The sequence below is a fragment of the Lolium perenne genome, chromosome 5, assembly GCF_019359855.2.
Source record: "Lolium perenne isolate Kyuss_39 chromosome 5, Kyuss_2.0, whole genome shotgun sequence".
Taxonomy (NCBI): Eukaryota; Viridiplantae; Streptophyta; class Magnoliopsida; order Poales; family Poaceae; genus Lolium; species Lolium perenne.
Genome location: NC_067248.2, coordinates 232,525,556 through 232,540,999, shown reverse-complemented (window position 1 = coordinate 232,540,999; position 15,444 = coordinate 232,525,556). Strand labels below are relative to the sequence as shown.

General features: G+C 47.4%; 1 protein-coding gene across 1 annotated transcript; it reads right to left on the bottom strand.

Moving 5' to 3' along the window:
* Positions 1–12,216: 12,216 nt before the first annotated feature.
* Positions 12,217–14,371, bottom strand: LOC127302238 (quinone-oxidoreductase QR1, chloroplastic). Its single transcript, XM_051332657.2, has 2 exons — positions 13,976–14,371; positions 12,217–13,897 (listed from the first exon to the last, which is right to left on the bottom strand). The coding sequence occupies exons 1-2, from the start codon at positions 14,282–14,284 to the stop codon at positions 13,193–13,195; spliced, it is 1,014 nt and encodes a 337-aa protein (XP_051188617.1). The 5' UTR covers positions 14,285–14,371; the 3' UTR covers positions 12,217–13,192.
* Positions 14,372–15,444: the final 1,073 nt, after the last annotated feature.

Below are 15,444 nucleotides of genomic sequence, written 5' to 3'. Positions count from 1 at the left end.
TCTTCCTCACACTGGTGTATATCATGTTCTGATGGATTTATATAAGCAGAGAGGTGAGTACTGATGATTACAGGGAGACATGCATGCAGCTGGGTTGTTCGTATTTTTTACTAGCACGAGTCCTTGACATGTCACATTCTAGCTATGTACTATGCTTGTAGTTGTTGCGCCCTTCTGTATCGGCTACTTGCCACCAGGGACATGGTTCGGCCGAGACTTTCCGAGGAGATATAACGTGAAAGCCAGGAACAGTTACTAGGAAGCATGCAAATCTAAATCGCCGGTACATGTTCATGGTGAGCTACTCCTACACCCAACGCTGCGCCAACTCATGAGCTGACTGATTATAACATCAAGGAGTATAAATAACAGTAGCGTCAGTAAAACTCATTTGTATCCTGAACCTCAGATCACCAATCAAGACACGTATCGGTGCAAAATCATATGTTGATGTCCTTAAGGCTCGTTGAAGATTGATGTAATTTATTTCGAGCAGAACTCTTCCTAACCCCACAGCTTCAGTTTTCATGGAATCCAAAATCACACTAGTAGAAAACAGGCCTTTCGTCCAAATCCCCTGTGAGATTTAGTTCCGGTTTTAAAGTAAACCGAGACCAGTGGGTGGCGTTGGTTCCGGTTCGTTTGGCGGGGCGACGTCATCTTCTAATCCCGGTTCGTTTGGGGCATTTGGTCCCGGTTTGTAATACAAACCGGGACAAAAGGGGTTGCAGCAGAGCGCGTTAGGGCATGTTAGGCCCCGATCCCTTTTAGTCCCGGTTGGTACTACCAACCGGGACCAAAGGTTTAACCTTTAGTCCCGGTTTATTTTACCAACCTGGACTAACGCCCATCTCTATATATATACTCTGCCCTGCTCAAGTGTGAGCCACACTTATCATTTTCCACTTCTTAGCACAAGAGAGGTGTATGTTGCTTTGCCCTCTTCATATGTACAAGAGGTGTTCGATGGAATGCCTAAGAGTTTTTGCCACTTGAGTTCACACAAAGCAAACCACGTTTAACTGTCCTTTTCCTTCTCCGTCGAGGTTAACAACTTTATCCTTTCATCTATCATTGATAAAATGCATGTGTGTATATATACATCGCTTCACTAATCATGATGTTCTATAATGGTTTTTGATAAGCTTAATTATATCATGTCGATGAATCGACAATGGATGTACATTGATCAACGCTTTAACGAGTTCACTTCCGGCCTGAAATTTTTTATCGATGTGGCTGAGGCAAACAAACAAGGTGGTTTTATGTATTGTCCATGTGTTAATGAGAATGTCATAAATTTCTCTTCCCCGAGTACCATTCACACACACCTGCTGCGGTCCGGTTTCATGCCCCACTACAATTGTTGGACCAAGCACGGAGAAAGAGGGGTTATGATGAAAGACAATGAAGAAGAAGATGATGATGACAACTATCCCATGTTCGTTGAATATGGTGATACTGCAAAGGGAGATTGTGTTCCATCAGAAGAAAACAATGAAGACAATGAAGCAAAAGATCAAGAGGCATCAGATGAGCCTGTTGGTGATCTTGGTCGGGCTATTGCTGACGCAAGTAGAGAATGTGAAACTGAAAAGGAAAGGTTGAACTTCGACAAGATGTTAGAGGATCACAATAAATTGTTGTACCCAACTTGCGAAGATGGCCAGAAAAACTAGATAGCACACTGAAATTGTTGCAATGGAAGGAAGAGAACGGTGTGACTGACTCGGGGTTTGAAAAATTGCTGAAAATAATTAAGAAGTAGCTTTCAAGGGGTAACGAATTGCCCACCAGTACATACGAAGCGATGAAGGTTGTCTGCCCTCTAGTATTAGATGTGCAGAAGATACATGCATGCATTAATTACTGCATCTTCTACCGCGGCTAGTACGAGAATTTGGATGCATGCCCGGTGTGCACTGCATTGCGGTATAAGATCAGACAAGATGGCCCGGGTGATGTTGAGGGCGAGCGCCTCAGGAAGAGGTTTCCTGCCAAGATTATGTGGTATGTTCCTATAATACCACGACTGAAACGTTTGTTTAGAAATAAAGAGCACGCCAGGTTGTTGCATTGGCACAATGAAGACTGTCAGAAAGACAAGAATTTGAGACATCCTGCTGATGGGTCGCAGTGGAGAAAAATCGATAGAAAGTATCCATACTTTGCATGCAAGGAACTTAAGATTTGGTCTAAGTACAGATGGCATGAATCCTTTTGGAGAGTAGAGCTGCAGTCATAGCATCTGGCATGTAACTCTATGTATCTATAATCTTCCTCCTTGGTTGTGCATGAAGCGAAAGTTCATTATGATGCCAATGCTCATCGAAGGCCCGAAGCAACCCGGCAACAACATTGATGTGTATCTGAAGCCATTAGTAGAAGAACTTCTACAGCTGTGGTCCATAACAGGTATACGTGTGTGGGATGAGCACAAGAAGGAGGAATTTGACCTACGAGCGCTGCTTTTCGTAACCATCAACGATTGGCCTGCTCTTGGTAACATTTCAGGACAGTCGAACAAGGGATATAATACATGCACGCACTATTTAGATGAGACCGAGGGTGCATATTTGGATAAACTGACAAGCTCGTGTACCCGGGGCATTGTCGATTTTTTACGCGTACCCATCCCGTAAGAAAGAAAGGAAAGCATTACAACGGTGAGGAAGATCACCGGAAGAAGCCTGCCCACCATCATGGTGCTAATATATTTGGTATGGTCAAGGATCTAGAAGTAATATTTAGAAAGGGTCCTGGCGGACAGTCTGTTGTCGATTTTCGTCTCGCCAGGGCTGTCCCCGGAGAAACTGTCAAACTGGACATTCCTCCAGGGCCTGTCCCAGGGGTGCTTTAAGACCCGTGATATGCAAGAACGCGAGTGAGCCCAAACAACCAAACGGGTCAAAAAATGTTGGGACGATGCGAGCCAAGGGGCGCCTAGGCTACCAAACACGCCCTTATATGTCACGTGTTCAGTGTTGTACCGGTGCAAAATTTCAATGGTTTACTTACTTTAACTAAAAGTGCTTGATTAAGCTCAAAATTTTGAGTTGATGAAGTTAAAATGCGAAATATAAAGTACTTTTTGTGTTTTTCTGATTTTTTTCCTGGTGAGCTTCCGCTTGAGTCAGTTGTCTTCTTGTTTTGGGTGTCGAGTGCGGGTGGCCTTGATAATTGTCTCGTAGCTGCGGATTGTGTCTGCTCAGCCGAAATATTAGAGCTGGCAATCTCGACTGCCCGAAGCATCTTCAAATGGGCAGCGCAGAAGACTTGAGTTATTTACCCTCCTCTATCAGAACTAGGCCATAGTTCTTTCTCGTAGCTACATATTAACAATCACCTTAGGAATATCAATGTGGAAGAAACCAAGACCAGTAGCAACACTACCCAAATATTTAGCTATCTGGGGAGGTCTTTTTTAATCACAAGGCACTCTTCAACAGGGTGATTAGTAGCTTAGCATGAAGCAAAAAAAAATTGTTGCATGACTGCTTGAAGTGGCCAGGCTCTCCACGCCCTAGACAAATAGTATCCACATATGACATCTGGGTGTTGATTACCTGAGCTCAGGATTCACCAGTACTGTTATTCTTCTTCCTCTAAACTGGTTTACTCTACACCTCTTTATCTCTATTTGGATTTTGGAGCATCTCCTTCTTGATTCTGGTTGCTCTGAGGAAACTTCTCTGCAGGTGGAGCAATCCATTGATTTGACTGGAAATCAAACTATTGTGGAGGAAATTGAGGGTATGTACTAGGAAAAGCCGAAGGAGGAGGCATCCAACAGGCATAAACCCAAAAGGATGAGGAGGGAAGGGGAAACCAGCTTGCCCCTGAAAATCCTGGAACTGCTACTACTGGTGTGTTGCTGTGGATTCTACTGGAACTGCTAATTTTATTGTTGTCTATTCCAGTTATCCCCTCCTCCTGCACCAGATTCTCTTCCTCTATTCCTACCACCCCTACCACGATCATCCATGATGCTTCCTTCAAACTCAAGATCTACCACCTCAGCTTCTTCTACCCCTAGATAGCATAACCCTGGTCATTCTGGAGTCAATGGTGGCAGAGGAGAGGAATGGTGAACCCTAGTTGGCATCGTGGCTTTTATATCACTCTCCCTTCTCCTTACAGGTTTGTTGAGATTTGGAGGAATATGCCACAACTGAGCAAAAATGAGCTCCACCTCCTTTTCCTCCTCACCAGCTTTTAGCCCAGGGCACCCACCCACCAATGGCCCAGCTAGAGACGACATGGATGGGCACCTGTCACTGTCATCCTCGACCATCACCATCTTATTCCCGCAAAAAATTCAACGACCACCTCCTACAAGTACTCGGTCTCCACCAGCTCTTCTACCGTCCTTACCAGCAGGTGACCATGGTGATTCAGGATCAGGAGAGTTTCAGCTACCCTCATATCTCGACTGGAGAATCCAGGGGGTTTGGCAGGCCTTTCCCACATACCGACATGCGTGCATTCACTATCTGCACCACCGCTAAGAACGGAGAGATGGCTCTCCATGGTGGTCCCCTCCACATCGGAGCTTTCGGCTTGCAACTCGCGACAACCTCGCTTTGCGCTTTTACCTCGAGCCCCAGATCACGCAGCAAGCTGTTGGAGATATGCCCAAGAGGCAATAATAAAATAGTTATTGTTATATCTTAGTGTTCATGATAAATGTTTGCATACCATGCTATAATTGTATTAACCGAAACATTGATACATGTGTGTTATGTAAACAACAAGGAGTCCCTAGTAAGCCTCTTGTATAACTAGCTTGTTGATTAATAGATGATCATAGTTTCGTGATCATGAACATTGGATGTTATTAATAACAAGGTTATGTCATTAGATGAATGATATAATGGACACACCCAATTAAGCGTAGCATAAGATCACGTCATTAACTTCAATTTGCTATTAGCTTCCGATACATAGTTACCTAGTCCTTCGACCATGAGATCATGTAAATCACTTATACCGGAAGGATACTTTGATTACATCAAACGCCACTGCGTAAATGGGTGGTTATTAAGATGGGATTAAGTATTCGGAAAGTATGAGTTGAGGCATATGGATCAAGAGTGGAATTTGTCCATCCCGATGACGGATAGATATGCTCTGGGCCCTCTCGGTGGAATGATATCTAATTAGCTTGCAAGCATGTGACTGGTTCACAATGGATATCATATCATGGTACGAGTAAAGAGTACTTGTCGGTAACGAGGTTGAACAACGTATGGAGATACCGATGATCGAACCTCGGACAAGTAAAGTATCGCGTGACAAAGGGAATCAGTATCGTATGTAAATGGTTCAATCGATCACTAAGTTATCATTGAATATGTGGGAGCCATTATGGATCTCTAGATCCCGCTATTGGTTATTGGTCGGAGAGGAGTCTCGACCATGTCTACATAGTTCACGAACCGTAGGGTGACACACTTAAGGTTTGATGTCGTTTTAAGTAGATATGGAATATGGAATGGAGTTCGAATGTTTGTTCGGAGTCTCGGATGGGATCCAGGACATCACGAGGAGGTCCGGAATGGTCCGGGGAATAAGATTCATATATAGGAAGTCACTTTCCAAGTTTGGAAATGATCCGGTGCATTTATGGAAGGCGCTAGAATGTTCTAGAACCTTCCGGAAAAAATCACCATGGAAGGTGGAGTCCCGGTTGGACTCCACCAACCCTAACCAGCCAACCAAGTGGGAGGGTGGAGTCCATGGTGGACTCCACCTCCTTGTCCGGCCACTAAAGGGGGAAAGGGAGAAGTCCTTGTCCCCCTAGGTTTCGTCCATATGGCAGTTTTTGAATTGGGGTCTTATTCAGATCTTTGGGCAAACCCTTGGGTGTTCCACCTATATAAATAGGACGAGAGGGGGGCTGGCCGGCCATATCAAGGCTGCCCTTGGCCGCACCCTTCCCTCTCTCCCGAACCCTAGCACCACTCCCTCCTCCACCTCTCTCCCGTAGCGCTTAGGCGAAGCCCTGCTGGAGATCTCCATCACCACCGACACCACGCCGTCGTGTTGTCGGGATTACGAGGAGGATCTACTACTTCCGCTGCCCGCTGGAACGGGGAGAAGGACGTCATCATCAACACCGAACATGTGACCGAGTACGGAGGTGCTGCTCGACTGTGACACCGTCAAGATCTTCTACACGCTTTTGAAAGCGGCAAGTGATCGACTACAGCAACAACGAGATCTAATCTCGCAGGATTTGGAAATCTTCGAGGGTTAGTCTCATAATCTTCTCGTTGCTACCATCTTCTAGATTGGATCTTGGCTTGTTATTCGTTCTTGTGGTAGGAATTTTTTGTTTTCTATGCTACGAATCCCATCAGTGGTATCAGAGCCGTGTCTATGCATAGATTGGTTGCACGAGTAGAACACAATGGATTTGTGGGCATTGATGCTTTTGTTGTTTTTAGTTAGTGTACTTTGCATCTTGCGGGATGGTGGGATGAAGCGGCCCGGGCTAACTTTACATGACCGCGTTCATGAGACTTGCTCCATGCTCGACATGCAACTAGTATTGCATAAGTGGCTTTGCGGGTGTCTGTCTCTCTCACCATAGTGAAGATTCAATCTACTCTTTCTGTTGACAACACTAGTATCACCGTTGTGGTTCATGTTCGTAGGTAGATTGGATCTTACTCGAAAACCCTAAACCACGTAAAATATGCAAACCAAATTACAGGCGTCTAACTTGTTTTTGCAGGGTTTGGTGATGTGATATGGCCATGATTTGATGATGAATATGTATGAGATGATCATTATTGTATTGTAGCAACCGGCAGGAGCCTTATGGTTGTCTTTATATTTCATGTAGTTGTGTTATTTCAAAGTAGTTGTAATAGTTGCTACATGTGGTGATTAACCATGAAGACGGCGCCATGGACCTTGACGCTACGCCGACGATGATGGAGATCATGTCCGTGCTTTGGAGATGAAGATCAAAGGCGCAAAGACTAAAAGGCCATATCATATCACATATGAATTGCATGTGATGTTAATCCTTTATGCATCTTATCTTGCTTAGATCGCGACGGTAGCATTATAAGATGATCCCTCACATTAATATCAAGATAATAAAGTGTTCTCCCCTCGTATGCACCATTGCTACAGTTCGTCGTTTTGAAGCATCTCGTGATGATCGGATGTGATAGATTCTACGTTCACATACAACGGGTGTAAGCCATGTTGCACACGCGGAAATACTTGGGTTTGCTTGACGAGCCTAGCATGTACATACATGGCCTCGGAACACAGGAAACCGAAAGGTTGAACACGAGTCATATGGATGATATGATCAACATGTTGATGTTCACCGTTGAAGCTACATCATCTCACGTGATGATCGGTTTTTGGTGTAGTGAATATGGATCGTGTGCCACTTAACAACTATGAGGGATGTTGTATTAAGCGGGAGTTCATTAGTAATTAGATTAAAATATGAACTAATTATCATGAACATAGTCTGAATAGTATTTTGAATTAAATTTGTAGAATTGGCATCCGTTATCTACCAAGCGCTAGTCTTGTAACTGAGATGGAAACACTGTTAAGTCTGATAAGCAACTTTACGGACTGGTACCGTATTGTTGAAGAATCAAGAAATGATTAAGTCCTATTGCAAACTTTTAGCAAACCTCACATTGCTGATTCAAAGAAGAATGGTTTCAATTAGTAACTAAAATCATCTTGTCTCCGTGAAACTTGAAGTTCAAATCCGTTTGAAAAGTAAGGAGCTGGAAATTTTGTTTTCAGAAATAAGCAAGGTATGAGATATATGTGATATCTAATACCTTATTGCAAGATGATAGAATATAATCTAGTGAGACTACATAAACTCATAAGTTTTATGGGAATGTACGAAGGTTGAAGACGCTAGGCATCTCGATCCTCCAACTAGTTGGGCACTAACGATATTCGCATATCCATGAAGTGATCGTCCTTAGTATGCACCGTTGCTAAGACTCGTCGTTCCGAAGCATCACATGATGATCGGGTGTTATAGATTCTACATGTGCATACAACGGGTGTAAGCCAGATTTGCACATGCGAATACTAAGGTTAAACTTTACGAGCCTAGCATGTACAGACATGGTCTCGGAAAGTCGTCATGATTTGATGGATAAAAATTATGAGTGAAATTGTTCATCACATTAAAAGGTTACTAATAGTGAAATCCGGAACACTTGTCATGTGATGATCAACTTCAAGGTAAGAACCTCAAGGTTATTGGTGTTTGACCAACAAACCTAAGAAGTTATCGATGTTGAAGTGTTTTCTAAGAATGAGGAAAGCTAAAAGAGAAACTACAAAAGATTTTGGCAGAAAGAAAGAAAAGACTAGAAAGTCTAGCTCAGGTGTATATAGATGATATACATGTTATGGCTGTATTCCTTGTTTGGTCACATTATGAAATTCTTGGGTATAAGTACCACATTGGTTGGTATGAGATGTCATACAACACAACGCAATACAAGAATACAATGGCCTAAGTGACTGATAAGGAATATGGTAATAATGCACGTCTGGAACATAATAAAGTGTTATTATGTTTGTCGTTGGCATTCTACCTAGCCCTTAGGATTTATAATAAAGAACTTAATAATTGTTATTTTTCTCTGGTCAAATGAAAACAATGAGTTGTGCAAATTATGACCTTACTCCATGTACGATGGATAAGTTATTATAAATCTTAATGGTGAAACACACATGCATAACACTGACGCTAAAATACCATAAGGCAAATGATTTGAATTCCACTTATTTGTGGAACCACCATTTAGGTCATGTTAGAAAGGAATGCATGAAGAAACTCCATGCAAATTTTTGGAGTCATTTGATTTTTGAATCGTTTGGCGCTTGCAAATCTCTTCTAAAAGGAATGACTGAAATACCGTTCATAGGCCAAGAGTTGAACGGGCAACTAACTTAGTGGAAACATACATGATGATGTATGTGGTTCACTGGGCATAGTTGTGTGCGGGAGATTCTTCTACTTCATGAAAACTTCCAACAATGAATTGAGTATATATATATGGATATATTTATTCGATAAGAAAGAAGTTTGAAACATTTGAATGGATTCAAATAAATTCCAGCATGAAGTGGAAATCATCGTAATAGAAAAGTCAAATATCTATGATTTGATCATGGTGGAAATATTTGAATTACGAGTTTTAGCGAACATCTAAGAGAGTTATGAAATTGTTCTACAACTCACGTTTCTTGGAGTATCATAGTGATGATGGAGTATCCGAGAGACGTATCCAAATCTTGTTGGATTAATGATGATTTAAAATAAATTGACGCCATTATATTTTTGTGGATTATGCTTTAGAGACTACCGCTTTTACACTAAATAGAGCATCATCATAATCCTCTATGGCTGAGCAGCTGGACCGGGAGGCGGCAGAGGCGGCAGGGCGCGCGTTAGAGCGTCAAAGCCTGTTGGCGAGCAGGGTGGAAATCACCGACACCAGGGTGGAACTCCGGGCCGAGCTCGCCGAGACCAGGGCGGAGCTGGCGGAGGCGCGGGCGGTGATGGCAGTGGCTAGCGCCGCCCTTGCGGCGGCTCCTCCGTTGCCTACGGCCCCACCAGCGGACGCTGTCATCCACGACATCGCCGACGACGACGAGGACGTTCCCAGCCGCTTCGACTGCGCCGACGAACAGAGCGCTCTGCTCGCGTCGTTCGAGAGCCTACCTGGGGACGCCCAGCGCCGTCAGGCTTGGGCAGCGGAGGAGGAAGCTCACAGCTATGCGATCGTCATGGCTCGGGCATACATGTGCTCCGACCTGGATTCGGTCGCGCGGAGGGAACCAGATCTCGCACGGGTCGAGCAGGATAATCGGGAGCTAGCGGACGCCATCGCCGCCAGGGACAATGCGGTGGCGGCGGCTAGGGACAGGACCCGCTACCATGCCCACATGGCGGCGGTGGAGGCGGCGACGGTGGAGGAGGCGGCGGAGGCAGTGGCGAAGAGAGTCCAGTGGGAATCCTCTCTGGCCGAGGCCCTCGAATGCCGCAGGCGGCAGGACGTGATGTCCGATCACCGGCGTGCGCGACGCAAGGAGTGCGTCAAGCACTCGCGCTTCGACGACGCTGCCGGCCCCTCCGGCAGCCAGTAGTAGGCAGCCCGACTGCGAGTAACCCCTGCTGTGGTAGGCCGCGCGATGGCGAGTAGGTACGGCCGTTGTAGTTTTTGGTTAACTCAACTAACCATCTATGTAAAGATAGTTGTTTTGGCCAATCAATAGTAATGAAGGAATATTTTGCTTATCTAGTCACTGTCTAGCGGACCCGGATGCAACCAACGCAGTCACTTTGCCCGACCGCGTAGCGTCCGCGAAGACGCAAAGCTGCTGTATATTTGGGCCGCGTTGCATCGCCGCGGATGGCCCGGTCACTTTACGTCGCCCCGCTGGAGCAGGGCTTAGACACATTTTTGGTCCTCATGGACTCAAGCGGTCGCTCAGCGTCTGTTTCCATCGCCCCGTTGAAGATGCCCTAATATAGGAGTAGCCTGGAGATCGTCGCTCGACGACCTCACTAGCGAGCTCGTAGACGGGGGATGAAGGGGAACTTGTTGGGCAGGAACGGCCGCCTGACTCCCTTCTGGAACTTCCAGTCCAACGGGTTGATGCTGGTGGCCTCCACCCAGACGAACAACTCGCCTTTTCTACGGTACATCGTCAACCTCATGTCATTGGGCCTCTCAGAGGAAGAGGCCTTGCACCTGGCGTTGTAGTACTCAGTGCAGCCTCTGCCCCACGGGGCACCAGCGGCCGCCACCTCCACCATCGGCAGCGTCGGCATATGCTTTACCGCTTCCGAACTGGCCATGAGCGATCCCGGATGTCGTCGACCTGACCCAGTGGGCTAGGGATAGGGCCTTATCAGTCCATGATCTTTTTATGTTTTCATGTTTTATCTTTTTAACGGTATGTAAAATATTTTATTTAAATGAAAAAATGTCAGAGCAGTGAAATGTGTCTTGCCGCTAGAGGCACACCCAGACGCAAACAGTCGGTCTTGACTCGAAGGCCAATTTTACGTCCACGGTCAACGCAAACGAACACATGCCATGATTTTTTTCGTCCGAAATACGTCGAGCCCCCTAGAGAAGGTCTTAAAATCAACAGTTTTGAAGCTTCACAACAGGAAAAGGATGTTTACGTGTACCCGGGCTATACTTTGGGCTTCCGAGCTTCCCTTTGCAATCTTGTCCCAATGCTGCAGCATGTAGCAGGCATCACTCGGCAAATATAGCGTCCTCAGGGCATCTCCAACGGGGCGACGCAAACGGACGCTGTGCCGCACGGATCGGAAATGCGTCTGCACTCAGCTCCAGCTGGGCGACGCATCGTGTCCGGGCCTCCGCAGCGACGCAAACGCGGCGTAAATATGCGGCACATTTGTGTCTTCGCGGATGCTGCACGGTCGCGCCGAGCGTCCGCTCGCTTCCCCCACGGGCCCGCCTGGCAGCGACCCTGACTCGATCGGCCTCGAATTAAAGCACATCAAGCGCGCCGATGTCAACCGCCGGAGTGGCAACCGCGCCGATCAACCCGCCAACCACCGGAATGGAGCGCCGAACCGCCGCGGAGGAGCAACCGCAGGCCCGCTTCGTTATACGCGCCGCCGCAGAATATAACGATGTGACTGCTGTAATTCACGTCGAACCTCCTCCTCCTCCTTCTTCTTCTTCTTCTTCTTTATATCACAGAGGCTGGGTGTAATTTATATCTTTTTTATATTAATATATACCCTTTATCGAAAAAAGTAGACAGGGCACAAAAGAGAAACGTAGAGAAGAAAGGCTTTACAAGAAGTTTAGCCAATTCCTCTCCCTAGGTCCCCAAAGGAGGCTGCTAGGCATTAGGCATTTGGCACCAGCTAGCACTAGTAGAGAAAACCTCACCTGTGGGCTGTGGCGCACCAAAAAGATGTTTCTATGACGTATAGGTATGGGCAGTACACCATAGAATCCACGTCATTAAAATGGCAATTATGTGGCGCATGGGTCCATGCGTCATAGAAATGTAGGATTTTATGGGCACACTATAGAAATACGGTTTTAGTGGCGCATTGAGTAGGGATGCGCCATAGAAACATGTGCGCCTCTAAAATATTCAGACATACGCCATAGAATTATTTGACAGGTATTAATACATGGTAGATTACAGGAATTATACAGACATAATAGAAAGAATAATACTACATTGGACATGGTATATGAAAACAGACACATTACTATGTCATCACATTACTTGGAGCCCGATACATATAGTGACAACTGCCAAATTTTTATACAAGTCTTAGTTGGTACAAATTTCATCATCTAAGTTACAAATTATGTGGTCACCGACTACCGCCGACACTAGGGCGAAATAGAGCAGAGTCGTGACGATGGTGAGCAAGAGCGGGAACACGACGAAGGTCTTCATCTTGTTCTTGTTCGACTGGTGGTTCCTCCACTTGGCAACCACCTCCTGTCTTGTCGCGTATCTTTTGTAGCAGTTACCACTGAATTTGACCACATGTTTCTTACAGTCCTTCCACTCCTCGTAGACTTCTGGAACCCGACCTTCGAATTCTGTGACGCATCTCAACTCATGCGCATGAATACTGGTGCGCCACAAAAACTTATTTAGTGGCACATGAAAAATCTAAATGGTGCGTCACAAAAAGGTATACCACCTATAGCTAGTTTTCTACTATTGTAGACGCCAATTTTCCAAGGTTCTGCGAATTGCAGCAACGATGTCTCTCACCGGTCTAACATTTCCTTCAAAGAGGCTCATAGGCGATCAAAATAACCACGGAATTGACTCCTTTTCTTGAAGCCGGAGGGTGGGTGGCGATGTGGAATTTCCTCAGTAATGAATATGATTATAGCATTTTTTGTAGCGGAAACTTTGCACTACAAAAGAGAATAGGACATTGTTTTTGCAAAGAAGATATCACTATAGCCATCCCAACTTACAAGTAGTCACTTCTCACTCAACGTAGAAACCCATGATTTTTTTTGTACCTTTCACACAAATCTTATTGTTCAAAATGTAAGATTTACTTACAAATAGCTATATTTCAGTCAGGCTAGAAATGGCAAAATCAGCAGCAGAGGCAGAAAAGAAATGGCAAAGTCTGGCTATCTTACTACCCGTCTACCATGTCCACGATGATCTTACCGGTGGCATGGCCGCTCATGCTCTTGGCCCAGCCCTCGTGCGCCCTGCTTAGCGGGTAACGCGAGTCGACCACCGCCCGGATCTTCCCCTGCACCACCAATCCCAGCAGTGCGTCCATGTCCTGCTTCTTCGTCGACACGATCAGCGGCACAAGCCTCTTCTTCGAGAAGCACAGCCAGTGCAGCACTGCGACAGCGACGGACGCGATGCGCGGGGTGAGGTCCACCACCACGCCACCGGCGTCCGCCAGCGCCGGCTTGAACGCCGACCACGGGAACCCCTCCGCGCAGTGCACCACCGCATCGTGCTTCCGTCCGGACGGCCCACGCAGCGCGGTGCCCTCCGAGGTGCAGTAGTCTAGCGCCTCGTCGGCGCCGAGTCCCCGAACGAGGTCCAGGTTGCGCGCGCCACAGGTAGCCGTGACGTGGTGGTGTCCCGCGAGGCTAGCCAGCTGCACGGCGAATGTGCCGACGCCGCCGGAGGCCGCGGTGACCAGCACGTTCTTGGCGGGGCCGTCGCCGGCGTCGAGGCCGACCCCGGCCGTCCTGAGCGCCATGAGCGCGGTGGCTGCCGCGATAGGAATGCACGCGCCTTCAACTGCCGACACTTCCGGCGGCCTCAACGCCGCATTCGATGCTGACACCACGGCGTACTCGGCCAGGCCGCCGCTACCCTAAGAGCGCCAAAAAAAACATCAGTAAACAACAAAACCGGAGCAGGCGCCTCACGTCGGGTGCTTGTGTTTTCTTACCGGGAAGTTGACGGCGATGATCTTGTCGCCTGGCCTGAAGCTGCTCACCCCAGCGCCCAACTCCACTACCTCGCCAGCGAGCTCGCAGACCGGGGTGAAGGGGAACTTGCTGGGCAGGAAGGGCCGCCCGACGCCCTTCTGGAACCTCCAGTCCAGCGGGTTGATGCTGGCGGCCTCCACCCGAACCAGCAGCTCGCCTTTCTTCGGAGACGGCACCGGCACCTCCACGTGCTTGAGGCCCTCGGCTCCTCCGCCGTATTTGTGGTACTGTACGGCCCTCATTATCCTCGAAGAAGATGGTGAAGACATGCGAGAGTAGGTGCTGCTGCCGGCTACAGATTATCTATCTCCGGTAATGGAAGTGTCCAAGTGCCGTGATGATTGTCAATGTTGCGGGTGCGCGGACGTACTTGTACACGGCGCCGGTAGAAACGATCGAAGGTCGCTTGGTTTGTTTGACATGACGACCCCCGATTGACGACGCGTCCCTGAAGAAAGCGTACGTGTCCGGGCTCCTCGCCGCACGCCGGTCGCCGGCGTTGGATCGCAGCGCGGTCAGGCAGTGACAAGTCCGCGTGATTGAATGGCACAAGACAGCATCTGGACTGACGAAAATTCACCCCGGCCGATCAACCACTACACCGCGCATTCGCACCTGCGAAATCGCCGGACCCCGAATTTTCCTCCGTGGCTCACCATCTCCGTGACTACTGGTACCTACAGGCCAAGAGCGGCTTTGCATCCCAAATCCAATCTGTCAGCCCAACCCTTCTCCTGCATGGTTGCAGCTCCTCCTCGACCAATGGACATCATAAATCAACCAAAAAAATTAAACAAGCGGACTGACGAGGCTCATCTACAGAACGGATTCATCCAGCTTGATCTCTCCCAGCTATACGTCCCAAACCTTTTTTTTTAATCCGGCGTGTTTGGCCCCGAGCCCATTCCCGCTACATAGGGGACGTGGCGGTCACTCCCTCCTCCTCCGCACATAGAAGGTGTTCGATCGTTTGTCTGGTAAGCGCCGTCCCATTGCCACCATGGATTTATAACTATTTATTTTGCCTCATAGACATGGATAGCGGCGACAATGATGACACAGCCCGCAACGATGACGTTGGCGAGCACTTGGCGATCATCGGTTACCTTCAAAAAATGCTTGATGACGCCAAGGAGGAGAAGAAGAAGAAGAGGTCGAGCTGTGGAGGTTAAAGGCCGGCAAGAAGAAAGTCAAAGCCCAAACAAAGGTTGGAGGGACATGCTATGTGGCACAACGACTACTTCTCCAACACTGCAACACATGCCGACGTTGGCGGCACTATAGGATGAGCAAGGACTTGTTCATGGATATCCTTCATGACGTGAGAGAGTTCGACCCTACTTCAGGCCGAAGCATGCCGCCATTGTCACGGTTGGCTTCTCGTTGATCCAGAAATGCACCGCCGCCGTCATGAGGATGCTAGCATATG

Coding starts and splice junctions, on each gene's coding strand:
- LOC127302238 (XM_051332657.2), bottom strand. CDS start 14,284: ATGTCTTCACCATCTTCTTCGAGGATAATGAGGGCCGTACAGTACCAC. Junction 13,898..13,975: donor TCATCGCCGTCAACTTCCCG/GTAAGAAAACAC, acceptor TGGCGCTCTTAG/GGTAGCGGCGGCCTGGCCGA.